At 28.0% G+C, this 25,118-nt stretch overlaps 1 protein-coding gene across 2 annotated transcripts; it reads right to left on the bottom strand.

The window, feature by feature from the left end:
• Positions 1-378: 378 nt before the first annotated feature.
• LOC101239581 (uncharacterized protein MAL13P1.304) lies at positions 379-23,641 on the bottom strand. Of its 2 annotated transcripts, none has more exons than XM_065817299.1 (6): positions 23,046-23,641; positions 16,884-17,128; positions 16,604-16,730; positions 5,527-5,833; positions 3,472-3,502; positions 379-3,314 (listed from the first exon to the last, which is right to left on the bottom strand). In XM_065817299.1, the coding sequence occupies exons 1-6, from the start codon at positions 23,218-23,220 to the stop codon at positions 411-413; spliced, it is 3,789 nt and encodes a 1,262-aa protein (XP_065673371.1). In that variant the 5' UTR covers positions 23,221-23,641; the 3' UTR covers positions 379-410. The 2 variants fall into 2 exon arrangements, with proteins under 2 accessions (XP_065673371.1, XP_065673372.1); XM_065817300.1 differs by having other exon boundaries at positions 16,604-16,793; positions 23,046-23,632.
• Between the last annotated feature and the right edge of the window lie 1,477 nt (positions 23,642-25,118).

The following is a 25,118-nucleotide window of genomic DNA, read 5'->3' as shown; positions in this document are numbered from 1 at the left end:
CCCCCTCTCCGATGAGTATTAATTGGCATTAGTATTAATTGGCATACATCAAGCATAAAAATTTTAAAAACTAGATAATTAGGTGTAGATCAAAATCACATAGCAATTATCACAGAGCTGAACTAACAAATTTAATGCGTCACAATTTTTGTTATAAAACTTGCCTTAAGGTGGCATTGAACCAGGGATTTCTAGCTTCTGAGGCAAAGCGCTACGGCTGCTGTGATAACAATTGATTTGTTTATAAATTTATTTTTACATTTTAGTATATGATAAAATATCGAGGACCGATATGTAAATAAAATAAAACTTGTCTAAGGCAAAACTAAGACAGAAATAAGCAGATTTTAAGATACCTCAGCGCAATAAATAACATAATTAAAAATAATTTAATCTTCATTTATTAGGCTTTATTTTATATTTGTGTGGGATAACCCACTTAATAACTTTACAGGTTTTACCTCGTTTACTAGTTCAATGTTATAACTATTTAGGTTTGTATGTTTATTGAAATGTATGTTTGCAGGTAAAAGCACAATTTCTGAATTGCCATTCATTGTTTTGCGGTCAAAGCCATGCTCCGTATTTCTATTATTGAGTTTATGTTGCTTTAAAAAGTCCGTAAAGTTATCTACGTTATTTTCGTTAAAACTATTTTTTTCAACTAAGTTTGAAGTTAGAATGTTTAGGCTTCTAATATCATTATTAGAATTTTTAATGTCAAGATGAGAGGTTTTCAACTCTTGAGAAACTGATTCTTTTCTAGATACAGTTTTTTCCAAAGACACCACTTCTTTTGATAATGTAAATTTCTCTAATCTTTTTGACGGTATCGAACGGTTTTGTCCGTAAAGAGTATTTAACATCTCTTTTCTACTTTTAGTTGATCTTCTTGTAACAGGGGGTCCTTCGTAGTTTTCCGGGTTGAAACTGCGATCAAAATATGAGTTTGAAAAAGTTTCAAAAGAATTTTCTTTAACTTTTTTTTGCTCTAGAAAGTCCAATCTTTTTGATTCATCATTATCGGATATATTTTTTACGCTCCCAAATTGTAATGAGTTTTCAGTATTTAACAATTTAAAACTCGTACTTATTGACGTATTTAATGACATATTTATTGATTCCGTATTTACTGAGTTTTTATTTAATAAATTAGTATTTTGTAAAAATGCATTATGTTGCGGATGCAAAAGTTTTGTATTGGATTTAATTGATTTTAAATGATCGTTAGATTGAAAACCTGAATCTTCGTAAAGTTTACTTGGAAGAACATGGTGCTTTTGTATAGGCGGCATATTATTTTGTAAAAACAGTTCTTTGGACATGATTCCTGAATGTCCTTTTTTCAAACTGGTGCTTATTGGTAATTCATTGAAAGAATCTGAGGCGTTATCATAAGAAATAATTTGCTGACCCAATATTCGAGTTTTTTCTCTCTGACCTAATAAATAAGTTTCATTAGAGTGGAAATTGGCCTCGATGTTGTTAATATGTGCTGGATTTTTATTTAATATAAGTTTGTTAGTAGCATTTAGTTTTAATAAGTTAGCTTGCTCATTTTCCATTTTGCGATTGTTAAATTTAAAAGTCATTGCTGAATCTACTGACGAATTAATTTTCTCAAAATCTTTTAAACGATTTTCATTTAAATCTGTGCTAGATCTAAAAAGATTTGAAGCAACACTGTCATATGACTTTTGTTCTAAATTTTTATGCAAAGATTTACTTTCTTTTACTTTTTCAAATTCATCTGTTATGTATTTGACCCTTGAAGAACTATCTTTATTAGACGATTTACTTATGTTAATAACAAAAACTTCGGGATTTATTTTTTGTTTAGAATTTTTTGCAACATTGTAGGAACCTCGAGAGTGAATGTTAAGTTTATCCATAGCTTTTAGATTTTCGTTTTGGAATACTTCTCTCATGGTTTTTTTTATATTTGCATAGTATAACATTAGCTTTTCTCTATTTAATGGTTTATTATCTTTATAAAAACTTTCTTGATTTTTGTTGAAACTATCTGAATTGTTTTTGTTTTTATTTACAATACTTTTATAGTCAAATGATACTGTTTTAAGTTCTGGTGTCAACATATTATCGTCAGTTATAACACTCTTGTGCCGGAATGTTTGATTAGTTCGGTTGTAAACTTCAGGAAAGTTTAATTCCGAATCATTTACTGACAACTTGCTTACACTTTTAAATTTTGTGTCTGCAACATTTAGTTCGTAGAATCTATCTGAAGCAGCGTTTGAAGCGCTTAGTGACCTGTTTAAAGTAGAATTTGAAGCAGCTAATGATGTATTTGAAGTATTCAAAAATCTGTTTAGAGAAAAGTTGTTTATTGGAACTCCTTTTACACTGTCTTCGAGTTTTGTGCTTTTTTTTCTATTTGCTAGTTCAGGTGTTAAAGGTGATTTTAGGGCTATTTCTTTTGAATACGAGGGGCTTTTCTTTCTCGCTAATTGAGGTGCAATGACGCTATTGACTGAATGATAGTGATGAATCATTTCTTCTATAACTTCGTAGTCTTTTAGTTGGTCTTCTTCAAAACTGACTTTAAATCTTGGATCTTTATTTTGGTCATTAAAATTTTTATTTAATTGTAACTCTGATTGATCGGATTTTGAATGCCTCAATTCTAAAAACTCGTTTTCTGGTTGCTCTTCTTCTTCACCTGTTGCTATGCTAACAATTTTTTTAAATTTTTTTCTTTCAGTATTAAACTTATTTGATGAAAACTGCTTAATGTTGTTGGTTGTGACTATGTCATATACTGGAGATATATTTTTTGCTGACTCATAATCTAAATCACTATGTTTTTCTACATCAAACATAAACATCTCATCAATTTCAATATCTAAACTATGACCTGGGGTGACCTCAGATATTTCGAAAGAATTGTTTGAATTTTCGGGACTATTTTCACGCATATAGTTGGACATTTTTATTTGAGAAAACTGATCAACAGGTAATGATTGTGTAGAAAGAAAGGAATTTCTTTTAATAGAAGTACCTTTTCCAAATCGAGTTTGTAACGTTTGATCAGCAGATAACTTACCGGTGACAGGTAGCTTTGTAACATTCTCTTTACTAACATTAGAACCTGACTGGATGGGATTTTTGTCTTCTTCTTCTTTCGTGCCATTAAAACTTTCAAACACTGGGATTTTTTGTTGGTTCAACTTGACTCTTTTTTCAGGATAGAAACTTTGTGTATCAATCTTATGAGATTTTTTACCTGAATTTTGAAAACTTTTTGTTGAAAGATTTTCGGCTTCACGTGCGATGCTTGCTTGTTCGAGATTAACCTAAAAAATTTTAGTTTAGAATTCAAATTTAAAGCATTAAACTATTTTTGAAAGAACAGATGACACCATAACATGTTATTTAAACACGCAATTTGTCCAAAAAAGAAGCACAACTACTTAAAGATTGCATGACAGGAAAAAAATAATTTTAACTTACATCATTTACTGCAGAGCTTTGAGAGCGACGTCTAAAAACAGAACATATTTGTTTTAATAAATTTTTTTGTTTTTAGAAGAAAAAAAAAACTTTAAAAAATATATATAAAATGTAAATTTATAATGAATTTGTTATAACTGTTATATTTCTCATTTATCATCAAATGTTTAAAACGTGAAACTTAGTTTTTAAATAATCAAATCATAAAAGTAATAGAAATACAAACCTATTGGCGAGGCTTCTTAACCTGTGAAATTTGGGTTTAATGTTTAAAATATTTGCATAAAAAACTTTTGGTAAATATGAATATACACATTTTGCAAATCAAATATGCCAACTTTTAAAATGCTCAAAATGCCTTTATAATACAATAAATCTTTTTTGTATAAGAATATTTGTTTTATTATTAATGTTTAAAAACTTGAATTTAAATAAAGCGCTAAAGCTTAAATAGTTTAGCTTAGTCTTCAACTCGTTTTTTATCTTTAGGAAAATACTGTTGCGATGTTTCTTTTCTAGGAGTCCTTTAACGTTAGGGAGCTGATTCCTGGAATTATTACGTTTTAAAAACTTTAAAATATTCCTAAAAAATTAAGTTTGAGTGATACTTTATTAAACGTGACGCTTAGACTTAAACGTGTCTATTTTAAATTAAAGTTTCATTGAGGCTCTGGTTTAAACCAATCTGCTAACAATTAATGCACCACTAAATGTTAGTAAGTGAAAAAAAAATGTTTGACTTGTTTAAAGGCTAAAATTTGATTCTAACATCAATAGCAGAAATTGACACATTGGAGGAAAAGTTGTTTTGCGTAAAGATCCAGCAAGTATAGTATTTTTTAAAAACTTAATAGGTTCAAGAGTGGATTCTTTTACATAAATTAATTTGGGTGTGATAAACTCTAAGGTCAGCGTTCAAAAGTTTTTGATGTGTTTTTTTATATCACTCTATTTCTATTTTTAGTTTATTTACTCTTTGTCTTATTAGTTGTCTAGTTAGTTACTTAGAAGTATGACAAAAAAAAAATTAAACTAAAAATAGAAATATAGTGATAAAATATAAACACATCAAAAGCTTTGAACGATGACCTTAGAGATTCGTGTGTATTCTAAAAATTTTATTTAAAAACTACTCTAATAAAAATATGCTGTCCCTTTTTTTTTTGCAAACATAATTTGAAAAAAAGTAGAGCATATTTTTGTCAGAATTGTTCAAAAATAAAAACCTAACACGCAAAAAAACACTTATAAAGCATTTGCATCAGAGTTGCTTCTTAAACTTATTCACTACTAACAAAGTTTCATGCTACCAATAATTAAGTTAGGAGTTAACATGCTACCATCAATTAAGTTAGGAGTTAACATGCTACCATAAATATAGTTAGGAGTTAACATGCTACCATCAATTAAGTAGGAGTTAACATGCTACCATCAATTAAGTTAGGAGTTTACAGAAAATCAATTAGAGATCTAAGCTACAAGTAAATCTTCTTTCACAGAAGACATCAGATGATAAAAAGGCAATTTCGATGCATCAGTCTTTGAGAAAAAACTACCTGATGAAAAGTTTTTTAGGCTTGAAAGAACAATTACAATAAAAGGGTGTCACTTAGTTAAGTGACGACTTATGCAAGTTTAATTTTGTGATTTAAATGACTTAAATGTTTAACATCTCACAGTCATAGCATTTGTAGAAAGAGGAGAGATGCAACCTTAGCAGGACCAGGTTAGTAGCAGTTCCATACAAGAACGAATAAGAGATTTACAGAGGTGGAAATATAGAGTAAAAAGTATAGCAATAACAATAAAAAGAAACAACCAATCAGGTGCTGACTTTGTCATTTTTTTGTAACTATTTACACAAAAAAAGCTAGTTTTTTTATTTTCTCCCTTTCAAAGTGTTTCAAAGTGTCTGCATTGAACTTAATTACATTTAGCACCATCCAACAATAAGCTTAAATACGTTTTTAACATTTCTGAATATACCCCTTACAATGTTTGATACTAAAAATAACTTTAAAAATTTAATAAATAAAACAACAAAATAATACTTACTGAATTACATTTTTTTCTTTTCTTCTTGAACAAAAGCATATATACAGCAGAATGAATACAACAATCACTAATGTACCAATACACGCACTTGACAAAACGGCGATAACAATGCTTGAGTTGGCATCGTTTATTATAGCTGAATTTGATACCGGTAACAAAGTTAGGATTGATGTTATATTAAGTACACTGTTGGTACTTACGAACGAGTCGGATGTTAATGTAGAAGTTGTTGTTGCTGTTGCTGTTGTTGATGTTGTTGTTGTTGACATAGAATCGTCTTTATTAAACGACATTGGTGACAGAGGAACTGTTAAAAAAAAAAAAATTAAACTCCGTTAAAATATTGGTAATAATTTTAAAATACTATTTTTATTTTTAAGTTTTGACTTTTTATTTAGTTTGATTTATGTTCAAACAAAAAACAGGTAATAGAACTAAAGGTTGGTTTCTACTAACAGAAAGGTTTCCGCGAATCGTAAACTTTTGAATTACTTAACTTAAAAAGTGTGTATCTTAAATTGTTTATTACATAATTAGATTAATTTCTCCATTCCGTTCTGCAAGAAATATCCCGTTAATGGAAATTAGAGTTAACACTATACAGCTGAAACTGATTTTTATTTATAAGATTATGCCCTTTTTCTAAAGAGTTTCATTATATGTTTGTTCGCAGCTTTTTTGTGTGTGGAGTTTACCTTTCTACTCAATAAACAATAATTTCATTGGATTTTTAACTATCATATTTAATTATATATAACTGCAAACATAATATCTCAAAGATGATTTGATTTGATTTGAACTGAGCGTGTTCTGATGTGGTGTTTCGGAAACCGTGCATCATTTTAAATAGCTAATTGTTTTAAAATGTCATTGTATTAGTGCTATTCAAAATTTAAACAACTCTGTTATCAAAATAAATAGTCTTAATTCATATGTCATCAAATCACAAGCGAGAAAATCAAAGAAGCGAGAAAAAATTTTGCATTTTCTCGATGAAAATCCTGGTGTATCAAACAAAAAAATTTATAAAGAGTTGCAGATTGCTTTGAGAACAGTACAGAGCGTTGTGAAACGATTTAAAGACACTGGTACAATCAAAAGGAAATCAGGAAGTGGAAGAAAAAAATGTTTTGTTAGACGAGATCTTGGTAAAAAAAAGAAAAATGCCCTAGACAGAAAACCGGAGATCTTTGTTCGAACCTTAGCGAATAAATTTAACACAACTGCTTCCACTATACAAATAGTAGAGAAAAATTGTTGCTATAAATCATATAAAAAGAAAAAAGTTCCTCGTCGTGAAGAAAAGCAAGAAAATGTCGCAATTCATTGTTCAAAGCTGCTCTATATAAAATTATGCGCCAAAAAATCTTGTTTGATTATTGATGAAACTTATTGTGCTGCATATTTCCGATCTCTTCCAGGACACCTTCATCTCCAGGACATCAATATTATTCAGCAATTAATTGCAAGAAACTGAATTCCAATTATAAATGCATTGGAATGCAAAAATTCACACAAAAATTCTTAGTTTGGCAAGCAATTTGTAAATGTGATGAAAGAAGCTCTTGTTTTGTGACTACGGGAACAATTAACACCAAAATATACATAAAAGAATGCTTTAAGTAACGTCTTTTGCCGTTTTTAAGATCACTCAAGGGTAACCCGTTATTTTAACCCGATTTAGCTTCATATCACTACTCTGGAACATTTTCAAACTGACTTAGAGAACATAAAGTAGATTTCTTTGAAAAACACTGCAATCCACCAAATTGTCCCGAACTACGTCCTATAAAAAAATATTGGGCACTTGTCAAAAGAAAACTAAGGTTTAATGTAAAAAAAAAATAAAAAACATTAAAGACTTCAAAAATAATTGGATTAGAGCTACAAAGAGAGAGTCCATACGAAGACTGTGCAAAAGCTGATGTCAAGTGTAAAACGCAAAATGCGTGCGTTCTCACGTACAAAACTTCACAAACTTTCTTAAGTAAAATTTAATAATAATAATATATCTACTTTTAAAATATATATAGCATTCAATATCGAAATCCAATAGCTAAATAAATGTCCTTTAAAATGTCTGCACATGTTTTTTTTGGTACATCTCTTATTTAACGTAAATTTTATAAATTTTTAGACGTTCAAGACTGAAATAATGAGGAGTTTTTTTGATTAAGTTGAGTAGTGCGTGCTACATTTCAAGCTCTTTATTACCCTGGAGAAAACAGAATTGTTGAAAGAAACCATCTTACAAAGAAAAAATATCAAAGCAATTAATAGTATTAACACCGGTATAAATCGGCAAAACAATATATTTGATACAAATTGCTAGCAACAAAAATGATTTAAGACCGATTGAAATAATACATAGTTATCAAATCGTAATTAAGAGATTAAGAAAAAAAAATCTTTTGGGAGAAAACAGCGTAAACAAAAAATTTGGAACTTGTAATAATTTTTGGTTGAAACCATCTATGCAAAGTGTCACGCTAAATTGAAGTCAGCAACAGTAACAAAGACGTTTTACGAGGATTTTTTGAAATGAATTGGTTTCGCGTCACGTGAAACACATTAGACCTCGATATGAAACTCAGTCATTAAGCTTTATTCCTGAGGTGGAAATAGATGTGGGAAACAGTTGTAGAAAGATTGTGGAGACAATGAAGACCAAATTAAAAATGTTTCTGAAGCAAAAGAAATGCATGTCAAATTAAGAAACAAACGAGTCAAGAAACAAACGGAGTCCACGAAAGCGATGTCAGTTTGTTTTTAATATTAAAAAGCAATCACCATATTGTTGAGGTATTTCATTTTCTAATACTTAAGCTTACGCGAGTTTTACAAATTTTTGGTTAACAAAGCTTTTTTTGAACTTGACGCAGCTGTGTTGTATTGATTAGAGTTTGGCTTCAGAACACGAGGTTTAAAAACTGTACAAGTCATTCGTGGGTATATATAACTGTACTAATCATTTATAGCCATATATTAGCCGGGATAGCTCAGTTGGTTAAAGCTCTACTAAAATGTTCGGAATAATTATTGGCCGTAGCAGCAGGATTGGATGTTCAAATCCCGGCTCCGCCTACTCAGCGTATGAGCAGTACTTCGGTACGAAGGGAACTCGTCTCAATTAGCTCTGCTATTACGATATTTCCTTCTCGACTAGTAAACATATAATTTAGTCGAGTAAATGAAAACATTCGTTTATGCATCATTGATAAGTAGGTCCCTGGTTTAAAAACTGTATTAGTGATTTATGCATCATTGGTAAGGAAAGAGGCGCAGAATTCCTTCTTAAATGATTTTTTGTGGCGCTCTGTTATAAGACCGTTAGGAGTTCTTGGAGCACATAAATATCTAAATACAAAAAAAATTGCTCAAGTTTCATAGAAACTAGTTTGTACAGTTCCATAAATACAATTTTATTTATAACTCTAGAAGCAACTACTGAAACAACTAATCTTTCTTAAATTTTATGTGGTTTTTTGACATTCGTAACTGATTTTAAAAAAAGCATTTAAAACAAGCACCATTACTGTCAAATAAGCAAACAAAAGCTGAAAAAAATATTTTCCCCATCCCAGTAAACAAATATAAATTAGAAAGTTTTTTTTTTTATTTAGTTTTTTTTTCTTTTGTTCATTATTACAATATGTAAGATAAAGGTACAAATAAATAAAAGAAGAAAAATTGCAAGAGAAGCTCTTGATACAATATAAAGAATATTAAATTGAAAACTGGCACCTATTTATTACAATCGACTTTTTTCGTTTTATAGAAAAGCGTAACTATTGGTGATACAACCAATATTGGCATTACGACCCAAACACTACCAATATTTTTTAGTAGCAGTAAAACTTACTTAGGGATGTCTAGAATAACTACTATTATGTAATAATACAATAATTTTTAAAAACAATAATTTATATAATAAGTAAAACAGGTATCTAATTAAAACGTGTTTGAGGTACAAAAAATAAAAAGTAAAAAATTCCATATAACCTCTACAAAGACCTATTTTAACCTATTTTACCTATTTTAACATTGTTAATTGATCGATAGATATTGGCATCTTTAAATTAAACTGTCAATTTAAAGGTCCGTTAAAATACCCCAACATTGAACTTTGTATTGCTTAAACCAAAAAATTCTTTCCAAATATAATGAAAACAATTATCTTTTTCATTTACTACTTTTACGAACTGTTTTATCAGTCCTAACTAAATGTGATTAGAGGAAATATGAGTATCACTTGGCATAAAATTTGCCGCAATATAGTTATGCTCTTTGACTTTTCAGTTTCCACAAGTTATTAGCTATTCCGTTAACAAATTAAACAGGATACTTGGCTGAGCCTTCTCTTCGTTTTTAAAATGTGAAACTTATTTTTATTATTATTATTTTTAATGTTTTTATCCTTGATGCATGATATATACACACATTGTATATCAAAACAATTAGCGCTTCTCAAAGCATCTTTCTATATACGAGTCCGAGTACAGTTTTCAAACCGCATCATCTTATTTCTTCCCATTCATGAATTTTGGGAAAAATTCACTCAGTTTTGTTATATATGAATTCTTTTACGAAACATTTTACTATTGACTGATAAAAATATTGTGGACTTAAATATTTTGAGAAATTTTGTTTACAATAGATTTCATAATTTTCAATTATACACAGGTTTTCTCGGTTTAAAAAATTGTATAACTTTATTGGACAACAAATTGCTTCAAATTCTCTATCAATAGATCACTTTGGAGATTTTTTTATGGTATGCTTCAAATTTTCAATATTTAAATTTTGTTTTGTTTTTAAAATTTTTCTATCGAAGCTTGGCTGTAATTAAGCTTTCTCGCAAAATCTTCGTGCGGCTGGATGGATTTAATGAAGCAACCAATTGATTGGTTCCTTTAAACAACAGGTTCGAGTGATCAATTCTGCTTCGAAAGACTCTTCGAGTGATTGATTTGACTTTATATTTACCTGTAAATCCTTTTTTTTTCACTTGCTGTTTTTCTTTTCTTGTTTTTTTATCGTTTCGATAGTCTCTTTTTTATCGTTGAAAAATTTGTAAAACGGAAGATTATGAAATGAATACCGGTCAATTTTGAAATGTTAATTTGTTATAAAAAAGGGTTTTGAAGAAAATTTTACATGCAAAACAAAAGTATTTTTAAAAAACCTTGTGTCTTTAAAAGCAGTAGTGGATCTGCCATTAGGCTGAGTAAGCTGAAGCCTAGGAAAGAGTCCCAGCACCAAACTACAAAGTAATGTCCGCCTGCACTGCACTAAGGAATAAGATAATAAAAAATAATCCAAACTAACCATCACTGAAATTATACTTTATAAATAGCTGTCAGCAGTGTAATTTGGATGCAATCTCAGCAAAGTCTATCGAAACAAAAACGAGGCGTAAAAATTAATAAGACTATAAGAGTTTAATGATTTTGTATTAATTTGGAAATATATATTATTTAAATGAAAAATACTTTTTAATACTAAAAGTCACTTTTAAGCGATCTAGCACATCCATATTTTTTGCAATCAAAGTATTTCTTGTATTTCTTTGAAATTTATTTTGAAGGTTTTGTGCCTATAAGTACAATTAAAAATATCTGAAAGGAAATATTGAAGTGGTAGTCAAAAAGAAAATAGAAATTAACCAATTCCAATATTAACCTGTATTTTCCAATCAAATTTTGTCAAATTGAGTGAAATGTTTAAAGATGTATATGTAACTGATGATGCAGAACTAATTGAAGAGCATACTGCTGAGGGCAACGTAGTTACCGAATGCCAAGCCAAAAATATTTTTCAGGGCAGAGACAAGGGCTGCATGCAAAAAGAAATGAAATAATTACTGATGCAATTGCTGATTGTTGATGTAAGATTAAACACTAGCAATTAGGATATTGGCCATGGTTAATTTGTTCTGAGTTATTCAATTTTTGCTTAAACCAGCCATCTTTTTTTTCCAAAGTAAATAGCAAATTGATTCATATCCAGAATTAAAGCAAAGTTATAAAGATCAATGCAATTTATTTTTAACAGTTTTTTTAGTAAACTCATGAAATACTGTATAATGGTTGTAAGATTCTGGCTTTGTTATTCTTTATGCAAAGAAGCAGAATTTTGTTTACCATGCAAATTATTTCCCCATTCAAGAAATATTTCAGCGTTGGTATCAGACAGTTGTAAAGATTGTAAAAAAATAAGAAAATTTTTGTATCTCATGAAGAATCTGATGACTATAAAAAAGCCATAATGGTCTACCTCACACGAAAATCGAATATGAGCATAATAGGTATTCAGTTAAAAATCAGGCTACTAAAACTGCAAAATATTACTACAGTATTTTAGAACGGGTAGTAGCAGCAAAAATAATATCTGAAAGAGGTTCGCCACTACGAGGTCATAACGAAAAGTAAGGCTCTCCAAGCAATGGAAATTTTATTGGCCTCATAGAACTAATTTCAGAACTCGATTTTTGTCTTAAAAGAAAATATAACAAACTGGGGCGATAAAATCTCCTACATACTTATCCAAAACTGTATATAAAGAGATAGTGCAGCTCATGGAAAAAATGTTTTAAAACGAATTATTAAGCAATGTTGATACAAAATATTATATCCTTGTTGTAGATTCTATGCCAGACATTGCTTATACAGATCAGCTGGTAATAATATTAAGATATCACACCAGCGAGACACTACGTACTATATAAAAGTATTTCAGTTTTTAAATAAATGCAGGTATTTCTATTGAAAACATCAGTGGACAATTATACAATAACGCGTCAAATGTGTGTAGAAAAATTCACTTTTTACATATATGAATTCTTTTACAAAGCGTTTTACTATCGGCTGATCGTAAAATGTTTCGTAATGAATATAATGTTTTTGCAATTGGTGACCATTAACGCCTCAAATGTGTGTGGAAAATATACAGCCTTTCAAGCACGAATAAAAATATTGAATGCATTTGCGGATTTTTCCCCTTGTGTTGCGGATTCATTATACTTATTTGGAGAAGAGACAGAATATTTCGGAACTATTCAACACATTTACACATATTTCTCTGCATCCTCAAACCGCTGGAATATTTTGAGTGAAAAAGCATAAAATAGTTTTTTTTACTAAAATATTTAAGCACCAATAGATGGTCTTCTCATTATGAATCAGTTTATGCGGTTAAAGACAGCTATCAAAAAATACTCGATACGCTTAAATATATATTTGTTGAAAGTTCTGAAAAAGCAGAATGTAAATTAAATGTAAAAGGTTTATATAAAAGATTTACGAAACGGGAAACAACAGTTTTAACTGTAAAATGGAAAATATCCTTAGAGCGATTTAATATAACTCCTGGTTCAAAAATATGTAAAGAATACACTTTACTCTATTCACTGGAGTTATATATAATATCTCTACGTGAAGATTCCGAGCTAAAATTAAAAGATTTTGAGAAAAAAGCAACCGAAATAATTCCAGAAGTCGAAGAAAATTTTAGTGATACTCTTGAAGTAGGAAGAATAAAATTATATTCGGATGGAGAAAAAAGAAGAGATGTTTTTACTGGAATGGTAAAAATATCTCTTCCAAAGTTCAAAAATCACGATAAAAAAATCACCCTCTGTTATGCAAATATATTATTATCAGGTACATTTTTTGATTATCAGGTATTTTAGATTACCAGGTACATTTTTTGATAAACAACTTCCACTCATTAGACAATTGTTTTTTTGTGTACAATTTCAATTTTCTGTAGTTTTTTCATTTAGAATTTCTTTTTTGTACAACAAAGCATTATTGTGACCTTTTATAATTCTTTCCGTATTTTTTGTGCAACTGTAGCTAACTTTAATTGTATTTTGATTAACAATTTTATGTAATTTATTTGACGGCGGCAAATGCTTATCGACCAATTTTAAAAATACTTTTCCTATGTTAGAGGAAACATTTTTGCTATATGGGGGGTTGAACCAAATTACGTTTCTAGTTCTATTTCGCTTTTTTGTATTCTTTTTTTCAGGGTCAAACTTTAGTTCAAAATTTTCAAAGCCACTTTTTTAAGGGCATCTTCAAATATTCGTTAAGAGGAAATGAATACATTTTCATTAAAGGAGTTTTGGTTTGGCCTGTTATTGATTGAAATTGGGATTTGTTTTAGAATTCGGGGTGGATGAATTGAGTTAATATTAATATACAATAATTCATCGTTTGATTTTTTGAAAGGCTTATATGAATTTTTAGAGAGGTTTGTGACGGCAAGAAAGTTCACAATTTTTAAATTTATGTTTATTTCGATTTGAAAGCCATTTCTAATTTTATTGAGCTGCGGACCAGATTTTTTATGCATTACTATTAAACCATCGTCGCGATAAAGGCTTAAATCTTTTATATTGATAATTTTACTTAATAAATCTAAAGTATATAGTCCAACAAATTCACAAATTTCTGCTCTGTCATAACTGCCCATTGTTACATCAAAGCAGTCATGTATGTTTTTCTTTTTCCAAGTTTCCTTATTAATATAAAGTATGGTTTTTCTACAATGTTTTATTATACAGATTGTTTCATCAGGAATAACTGTGTGGGTTTTTCCAAATTTAATTGTATTATCTAAAATATCTGGAATTATTGAGGGGTAAAAATCATTAATGTCAAATTGAATAAATGTATAGTTATTTTTATTTTATTTATTTATTTTAAGAAATAAAAAAGAAAAGAATACTTTTTATAATAGCGTCAGCAATTTCCACAAATGTGTAAAAATTTACAGTAGTTAAGACATTTCCGACTTCCTATAGTTTAATATTTGGTATAAATTGAATTTTTATTACAGGGTTTATGCGAAATATAAAACATTTTTAAGAAAATATAAAACATTTTTTAAGAAAATATGAAACATTTTTTAAGAAAATATAAAACAATTTTTAAGAAAATATAAAACAATTTTTAAGAAAATTTAAAACATTTTTTAAGAAAATATAAAACATTTAACTCATACTTTAGCATCATTGACAAACATTCTCATTGAAAGGAATATTAATGTATCTATACCAACAATATCTAAGTATTTGAAGTCGATGGAGTTCACTAGAAAACGACTTATAACTGTTATAGAAACTGACAATAACTTAGTGTTTCTAGATGAAACAGGCATTAACTTACATACTTCTAAGCAATATGGCTATTCTATAAAAAATACAAAATGTTTTGTTACAGTGCCAGCAAATCGTGGAAAGAATGTAAGTCTAATTGCCGCTATAATAGTTAATGGTATTCTAAGCTTTAAGATAGTGGATGGTGCCTATAATGGCGATATTTTTTGTGATTTTATAACCAATAATTTAAGACCGTATTTCCAAACAAATCCTCATTTTGCACTAGTATTAGATAATTGTGCATTTCATCCTCGAAGAGATGTAATCAATTTGCTCGGCCAATCCAATGTTTCAGTTTACTTTTTGCCACCTTATTCACCGCAATTGAACCCGATCGAGGAACACTTTAATTGTCTTAAAGCTAATTATACTTCTATAAGGCCGTTTCCAAAAACCAGCAATGAAGTTAAGGCTACTTTAAATTGGCTTATACCGACAATTGGCATTGATTTTTGTGGTTGGTATTGTAATATGAGAAGATGGGTTTTGAAAGGCATTGCAAGGCAAGAGTTTTATTAAATTGGATACTTTGTTATTTATATTATATCTTTAAATATAGTGAGTTTTAGTTATATTTAAAAAATACATTTTATTATTTAGAAATTTATAAATAACTTTATACATCATAAATGCATTCTTAAATAACTAAAATGTTTTATATTTTCTTAAAAGTTGTTTTATATATATTTTTTTAATGTTTTATAATTTTATAAAGTTGTTTTTTATTTTCTTACAATTTGTTTTGTATTTTCTGAAAAAATGTTCTATAAATTCTTAAAAAATGTTTTATATTTTCTTTAAAAATGTTTTATATTTCGCATAAACCCTGTAACTTGATCATTCATTTCTAATGAGTCTTTATTCATGAAACACAGTGTTAAATGAAAAAAAATTTTTGTTAAGTGATTTTCTACTAATTTATATATATATATATATATATATATATATATATATATATATATATATATATATATATATATATATATATATATATGTTGTTGGTCTGTGGTGCGCTGGCTGGAATAAATGAGATATATGACGTAAACTTTTTCAATTAATTTCATACTGCAAGGTATACCACGAAAAACAAATTAAATAAGGCCGAGCAAAACCGCAATATTTTTATTGTAAAAAATATTTCAATTATTTAAATATTTAAAACAACAATTGCGTTTGAGTATTGTTTTTTTAGTATGACCTTTTTGTTTTAACTAGCTATTTTAGTATTTTGCATTAGTAATTTTTGTTTGTTCAGGTTCAACAGTATTTTCTTATGATAGACTTAAAAAAAACAGGTTTAGAAAATTTTTAACAAGAATTAAATATTTAAGCTGCTCTTAACCCACCCATTAATCCAAACAAACTAAAATAAATTTGGGTTGAAAAAAAAGAATCTTTTGCGTTCGTATTTAAATATCTTAATCTAATTTCTAATAAATATCTGATAGACTTCATTAAAATATACAATTATGAGAGATTGTCAGTAATCTTGAATGTCAATTGCTAAAATAAAATTTCTGAGGTCGTATAGTATGTTTTCAACCTTTTTAAAAATAATTAACTGGGTCACATTTGACTTAACAAATTGTAGTATTTACAATTTGTTTGAAATTTAGCTAAAAATTCATTTTTCAAATGCCGTTTTTATTTTTGATTTAATTACTTCTGACAAAAGCAGAAAAATAGAAATGTAATCCTTTCATAACACTCAAATTTGAAAATTTCTTCAAAGAGATGTATGAAAGTACAAATCTTTGATAATGAACAACTTAACTTTTTAATTTTTGTGGAAAATTTTTTGAACCTTCTTTTTAAGTGTAATATACAGAAACTCTGCGGAACCTCAACAAACAAGCATATTATTAACGCTTAGTACATTAAGGCCTAGTTGTTATGAAGTTAACTTACGGGTTACTGATCCTTCGTATTTGATTAGAACACATCTTTGTTCAACGTCCGCATCTGCTTCATTCTTACAGTTAACGTGTAACTTAAGGAGAATTCCGTCCCAGTGCTCTAATACAGTTAAGATTATCTAAATGAAACATTGCTTTACCTTGTCTCGCTGTAGAAGCAATATCGAATTAGTATTCTATTCCTGACAAACAAGATTAAGGTATTACTGTAGTAGTAGTTATTGTTGTTGATATTTAAATGTTAAAGTATCAAATAAAGATTCATGACTTACCACACTATTTGAGATTTCCAAATGGATGCTTTTATTAATCATAGCAACACCAGTATTATTGTTCCACACTTCTTTATATATATTCATCGGATAATCTTGAAGAAGAATTTTACCTAAAGACGGTTTATAACTTGACATACAAAATTGATCTTTTCCATTTTCCGGAATAATTTTCAGAGTAACCGACTCATTAATTTTTGGAATAAATCCTATAACATCCGAGTCATCAAACAGTAGATAACAATCTAAATAATATTTTAAAAATTGCAAAATATTTTTATTGTAAAACTTTTTTCATATCAAAAATTTTTATCTTTTAATACATTTATATATAATTATAAAATTTATTTTTATATATTTCAATATTAAAAACTTTCATCATAATAGTAAAAGAAGAAAGTAATATAAAAACAATAACACTCAAAATACCACAGTTCAAAACACCACAGTTCAAAACACCACAGTTCAAAACACCACAGTTCAAAACACCACAGTTCAAAACACCACAGTTCAAAACACCACAGTTCAAAACACCACAGTTCAAAACACCACAGTTCAAAACACCACAGTTCAAAACACCAGAGTACAAAACACCACAGTTCAAAACACCACAGTTCAAAACACCACAGTTCAAAACACCACAGTTCAAAACACCACAGTTCAAAACACCACAGTTTAAAACACCACAGTTCAAAGAAGCATAATGTATAAGGTTTTAAACGAAAAAAAATGGAACGCCGCGGTAATTGGGAATTTGGTTGTACTAATATTGGGAATATATGTAGAATAGCACATGCCAAGAATGGTTCCCATTCTGTGAAATTAACTATTCACGGTTAGCCTTAATTAAACTTAGGTTTTTTGAACTTTGTCCAAATTAATTTAAATGTTTTTTAAAAGAGTATATTTTACTTATCACTATGTATATAGTCCACTAAATCAAAAAACTCCTATTGATTATTTATGATTTATGTACCGTTTGTACAATTTTGAGCCATTTTGTAGATAAAATGTTTCACGCCATTTTTTGTCCGCCATATTTTTTTCAAAAATTTACTTTCAATTTCAGTTAAAAGTTACAGATAATTTACAGGAAATGAAAAATACAAAAGGTATAACGTTTTATTACATTAGTAATGAAAATTCACTTTATTATATTCCTATAAACTATTCCTATTAATTATTAAAACGAAGTTTAAAAATTAAAATTTTAAATCATTTATTTATCACCTGAGTCACTGAATCGGTTTTGTAAATTGTAAGGGACATAAGCAATACGTTGTAACGAACTCCCTCCCAGGATCAGTGAAATTAAGCTACCCAAGACCACGACCTCGTTATCCTTGGCGACAAAACAGCTCCAACTGAATGTAATAAAGTTTTGGTCAAATTACCAAGAGAAATAAAATGTTTTTTATTATAAGAGCTAAGTTTCTATATAAATTCTTTCCATGTTTAAATTTATTATTTGAATAGTCCTTGTAACGGATCAGCGGTGCAACGTTGAAGAGATTGTGAAGACTTTCTACCAATTGCTCATAATAAAATCCAAGACCTTTTTTTTTGTATGGCAGAGTTTGAAAACATGGTCAGAATAGGAAACTTTAGCGTTAAAGTAATATAATTTCCAAATATAAATTTTAAATAGCAAGGGCTTAAATATCTCCGAACACAACTAATTTGTTAAAAATTGTTCGGTTTTCATTTTTTATTAAATTATTTCTTTAAAAACATCCTAATGCTGACAAGTTTTGACAATTTGTAATTGTTGGTAAATCTCCCTCATATTCATTTCCAAACAAATTTGTTCCATTGTAATAATTGCGTGGTTAACTGTTACTTTTCTTTGATTTAAGCTCTAGTAAAACGTTTTTAGGGAGTTTTTAGTGAAACGTTAAACTAGCTGAAGACTTGTGCTTATCTGCTTATAAGATATTCAATAGGGTTTCTATATCTTATAACGGGGATCAACTATTTTATGTAAATATTATTCAATCAGCTTGATCTACTATATGACGACTATCTCAAGTATCAATATAGTTATTTAGAAAGCATTTCTTAGTGGATCTCAAATTCCAGTTTACAATGTCTAAACTAGAGATATATATTAGTTTCAAGCAAACATTTCATCAAAATGTCTGTTTTTAAATGAAATACAAATACATTTACGACATCACTCAAATAACAATATAGGTTGTAAACTGGAATTGTAGATGCATATATTAGGAATCGGCACAGTAATTTTCAGATCATATAATTCGTCATCTTGAAGTTTGTTAGTTAGTTTTTTTTCAATCAAAAAGATGACTCAGAAACCATTTTGGATTTTTAAAATATTATTGTCGGTGTTAATATGTTATTATTTAATGGGAAAAATATAAATAATGATATTGTATCATACGTGTGGTGGAGCAGGAACTGTAATTTTGTCAATAAATTTTAAACTTGCAGACTTTATTTCAATATAAAGTATTTAGAAAAGTTTAGTATTTAATTCAAATAACTTTTGCATAACATTTCTGTCAATATTGTTCTATAGCACCATTTAATGACTTATTTATATACTTACTTTTTAAATATTATATATTTAATTATTATTATTAATAATATGAATGAACTTCAGTTCACAAATTAAAATATATTTGTTAAATGTAAATACGTTTTTTGAATTTATTAATATACCTTACTTTTACACAATAATAGTTCTAGGGTATCTTACTTTATAAAGAAAAATACCCCAGAACTATTAGTATTACTTATACTATTAGTATAAGTAATATTATAAGTAAATGAGAGTATGCAAAAATCAGTTTTTTTAAAAGAAAATGACTTTTTATAATCTTCTTTTTTGCAAATTGTACCAAGTTAATGCGTGGTGAAAAAATTGGTAAAATGCATGGTACTCCTTTTTTGTAATTTTTAAAACATAGTAAATATGTTTTTGTTACATCCGTAACTAAATACTTTTTATTATACTAAACCTCGTAAATCTTAGGGTGAGAGAAAATTTATCAAAACTAACCGTCACGGTAATGATTCGAATTTTTACTTTCAATATTAATTTTCATTACCAATCTATAAAACAAAATACATATTTTATTTTTCATTTCCTGTAAAATTTCTGTAACTGTTACCTGAAATTGAAAGTAAATTTTTGAAAAAAAAAATGGCGGACAAAAAAAGGCGCAAAGTAATTGCAAGAAAAAGCACAACTACAAAAAAGGCGCAAAGAAATGGCGTGAAATAGGGCAAAAAGTGTTATAAATACTTTTTTGATTTGGTGGACTATATTTTATACTCTATGTAAATATTAAAAAATAAACTAAACTCTTTTAGAAAACGTTGAAATTAATTTTGACACAGTTCAAAAAACCTAAACTTAGTTGAGGCAAACTGTGTATTAATATTTACCAAAAACACCAGTTAAAATAATAATGGTTTCACCGTTACGGAAACGCAGTACTATTTTATACTAAATTTGAGAAAAAAATGTAAAACTAGTGATAAAAGCACGTGATATCTAAATTTGAATATAAAACCTTAAAAACCACGTGTTAAATTCGCGTATAAGTGCCCAAGACATAAATGTGTTTTGGGTTTATGCTTGGATCGTGACAAACACGCGTTTATACAAGTTTTAGTTCCGAAGGTAAAACTTGATGTGCCGGCTAGGATATATATATATACACATATATATATATATATATATATATATATATATATATATATATATATATATATATATATATATATATATATATATATATATATATATATATATATATATATATATATATATATATATATCCCAGCCGACACATCAAGTTTCACATTAACTTTCATTCGTTAAACCCTGCAATAAGCTATTGGCTAGTTAAAGGTAAAACGACAGTTTTTAAAGCCAGCATTTAAATAAACTCGTATTATTATGCCCTCCGTTTGTTCAACTGCAGGAAAAAATTTAGTTATCGGGAAGCAGTTGACAACAAATTTAACTCTGTTATACCCTGGAGTTAAAATTGCTATCAAAGGAATTTTCTAAAACATTAAAAATAATATCCTAAATATCATATAGCTGCATTATATACTATATCATATTTACATGATTTATCCTTCACTTTAAAATGTATGTATAATATTTAAATACTTATTATATTTAAAAATAAATGTTATTATGACATAAATGTAATGTATTTTACATTTTATTTTGATAACTATTTTCGATTCTGAAAAAAATTAATTATCAAGAATCAAGTTTCTCAATGAAAAGAATTGGCTAAATTGATAACTGTTAATTATCTTAGAGACCTGTTTTAAAAACCTATTTAAAGGCTCCCAAAATCTTTGTTCTGTTTTCCGTACTTCAAATGTTTACATGCGTTTCAGTATGATGATTTAGAAATGTCACTAAAAATACGATTCAATTATAATAAAAATTTTAATTGAGAATGCCTTATGTACGTTTTGTAACGTCTATTACGTCATTATATTCGACGCAATTGACGTAACTGGTTAAGATAATATAAGTTTTGTGTCTTTTTATTCAACATAAATATAAAATTTATAATTTTTAAAATGATATGTCGATAATCAACTAACAACCTGTCTCATTTTATTTTTGTATTGGAGATATTGAGACAGGTATCTGTTTCCGTTAGCAATAACAATTTTTTAGTTTATATTATGGTAATTAAAATGTTAGAACATTGTAAAATTGTATGGTTACGATTTCTAAAATTAAATCGGAGACTGTATTAGATAATTAAATTTCTGCGCCTTTTATTTGCCACGCATTTTTTTACTTAGGTTGTTAGGAAAGTTCGTAGAACTTCATCTGTAAAGATACAATGAGACAGGAAATAATTAAATATTTATATATCATTTTAAACTGTGTTTAATTATGAACATTTTAAGTACTTGTTGAAATATTTTGAATATTAATTAAAAAATTTATTTAAGTTTTATTATATACGTTAAAAAAAAAATTAAAAAATGGAAAAATTTGAATAATGAGCATATATTAAAACCCGTGCTCTACTTGGAGTTTCAGCACAAGCCATATCCGATGAGTTGGTTTTAGTTCATTGTAACCAAGCTCCAAAATATAGTACAGTTGCCTAGTGGGCTACTTTATTTAAAGATGGTAGAGAGAGTCTCGAAGATGATCTTCGCTCAGGGCACCCTCGAACCACGTATACAGCTGAGAATATTGAACGTGTGCGAGCCATTATTGAAGAAAATCCGCATGCAACGCATGATATAATTGAAGCCCTGACATCGATTAATCGTTTTACAATCAACGAAATAATTCACAACGCACTTAAAAAAAGAAAACTAACATCACGTTGGATACCCCACGAGTTAACCGATCAAAATCGCAAGAATAAAGTTGAGGCATGTAAGAAAAATTTAGCCCTTTTCAGAAACGGCCCATGGAGACTATGTACTATTATTACAGGGGATGAGTCGCGGTTTTATTTGAGACAAGTTGGACACGAATCGGCTGATGCTAGTTGGGTCGGTGACGGTGAAAGTCCAAGAACTATAGTAAGATGCGACAGGTTTCATCCGAAAAACGTGTTCTACATCTTCTTCAAAACAACAGGTGTTGTTTATTTTGGTTATGTTGAAAAGGGTTTATTACTAGTGAATATTATATAAAAAATAATTTGAAACCTCTTATATGCGAAATAAATAAGCAAAGACCTAAAACAGGCACTCAAAATTTCAAATATCTCCACGATAACGCTCGACCACATGTGACTGAAACCGTCACAAACTGTCTAAACCAAGCTAGAATTACAATAATTCGCCACCCATCATACTCACCAGACTTAGTTCTATCCGATTATTGGCTAATCGACTTGATAAAAAAAAATGACGATACTGACGTCGAAAGTCAAAAAACTCGCATAACGAAGCTACTTCAAAGTATACCCAAAGAAGAGTATAAAAAAACTTTTTAACAAATGGCTTGAAAGGATGCAACTTTGTATAGATAACGATGGACATTATTTTGAACATTTGATAAAATAAAATTTAAAAAAACTCTTCTTTTTTTTTTTTAATAGGGGAGTTCAACGAACTTTCCTAACGACCTAAGTATATGTTTTCTTATAAAAAAAATTTACCAAAATTATTGCAAATAAATATTTATATAACCTGCTTCTTTCATTTGGGTTGCACAATAAACTGAGTGTGTTTCATCTTGTCTTATAATAGCAGTACGGTTTATGCAAGTTGAACCAAGCAAAATATCTCCTGACTTTTCCCGCCATACTTCGAAATCGCACCATGCAATCATAAAGTTTATGATAAATGAAGATTTAAAAAACATTATTTTTTAAATTAAAAAACTCTGATCGCTTCTTTTGAAATAAATAGTTCTATTTAATTTTTTTCTCGTTTGTAAATTGTATTATTCTTTGAGTTTAACTTTATACAAGTTGTTTGAAGCACTAGTTTTATAGATTCCATTCACTGCAAAGTTTGGCCTTGTATTTTCTACACTGTTGCTTACAATATTAATCAAATGCAGAAGTATAAAGTTGCATGTAAACTTTGAAATTTCTCTTTTATATATGTTGCAACATGTCGCAAAAATTTCCTTGTAAAAATATTGTAAGTAAGCTTTAAAGATTTTTTAGTTTATCTCTCTGACAATATTATATCTCTCTTTTAATTTTGAATAGTTTTCTTTTTTAACCAGGAACATTTATATGCATTGGTTAACAATATTGAAAAGTATCTTTAAAAAATCAGTTAATCTTTTTTTAATTCACTTTGAGGCTCTGATTTGAATAATTCTCTAAATTATTTAAATCAATTGAATCAAAATAGCAACTCACAATTTAGGTTTTTAGAAAATTATAATCAAGAATTTACATGAATCGAGAAGGGTTTTGCACTTTTCGTAACTAGCGAAAATACTTTTGTAAATTAATGTTCTATTTTATTTAGCTATTTGAAAATATTAATTTGAGACAATCAAGGAATTTTTTTTGAAATAATGAAAAAAAACAAAAACTATTGAACAATATTTAAACGTTTTTTTTAAAGGACCTTCAAGTGCTAATAAAATTTATATCAAATATACGTTATATTAAGGTAGACAGCGTGAACAGATGTTTATCCCGCATATTAGCGTAAAATGTTAACTGAAAACATATAAAGGTAAAAATATAAAGTTTAATCACTTATATTAACCAAAAACCTAAATGAATTATTTTTTAAAAAAATTTTAAAGTTTACAGAAGGCCTGAAAAGATAATTTAAAAAAATTAACAAAATTAAAAAATTCACGCATTTTTGAAACATAACTTTGCATTAGAAATATTTTCTAGGTTAAATCATAGGCCTTCACAAAAACAAATTTAAATTTTTTTAAAAAAGTTATTTTTAAAAAATTGTTTAAATGTTGAGAGATTAATGCGTTAGATATAGTGCACAAAATACGTCACGCATTTTTTGAAAGTTCTGAAACCTCCCCCTTCCCTCCTAGTAAAGAATTGTCAAGCTTTACTTTCCCCTCCTCCTCCTTAAAATTATGCAAAGAATTCCCCCTTCCACCTCCTAAAAAATTTTTTATGTGGTTTTAAAAAAAGATAATGTGTTGATTACCACATATAATCTTTTTACATGATTTTTCTAATTAAATGATTCATTTCAAGACCTAAACTTTAAATATTATTCTTTAATATTATTAGCGGATAAATAAACTTTAATTTCATTTTAATAGATGTGACAATTTTACTTTAATAATATTACTTTTCATATTTTATTTTATATTATATATATATATATATATATATATATATATATATATATATATATATATATATATATATATATATGATTTTTCATTTTAATCAATATATAAGTTTAATAACTCAATGACTGGGTCATGGGTGCGAATTCTGGGTGCGAATTGATAACATTTTCTTAAAAAAAAAATGATTTAACTTAGTGAAGGTTTGCTTAACCCCTTTTTGCATAACTTTTTTTTATCGAACTAAACTAATGATTCTAGAAGCATTCTATGACCTAACATCCAAAAAAAAAAAAAAATGTTTAGGTCAATTAATTGCAAAATAATTAATTGTATCATTTTTTTTTTTTTTTATTTATATATTTGTTAAACACCCACTATATATTACAAGTAAGGTAAATAAAAAGTTTCAAAAAAAATCTCTAGGATCTAGGAATTTTATTTTCAAGAACATCCTTGAAGATTGT

Source organism: Hydra vulgaris, chromosome 14 (assembly GCF_038396675.1).
Source record: "Hydra vulgaris chromosome 14, alternate assembly HydraT2T_AEP".
In the NCBI taxonomy this organism is placed as follows: Eukaryota; Metazoa; Cnidaria; class Hydrozoa; order Anthoathecata; family Hydridae; genus Hydra; species Hydra vulgaris.
Note: the sequence above shows the minus strand (reverse complement) of the source record. Positions and strands in the feature narration are given on the sequence as shown.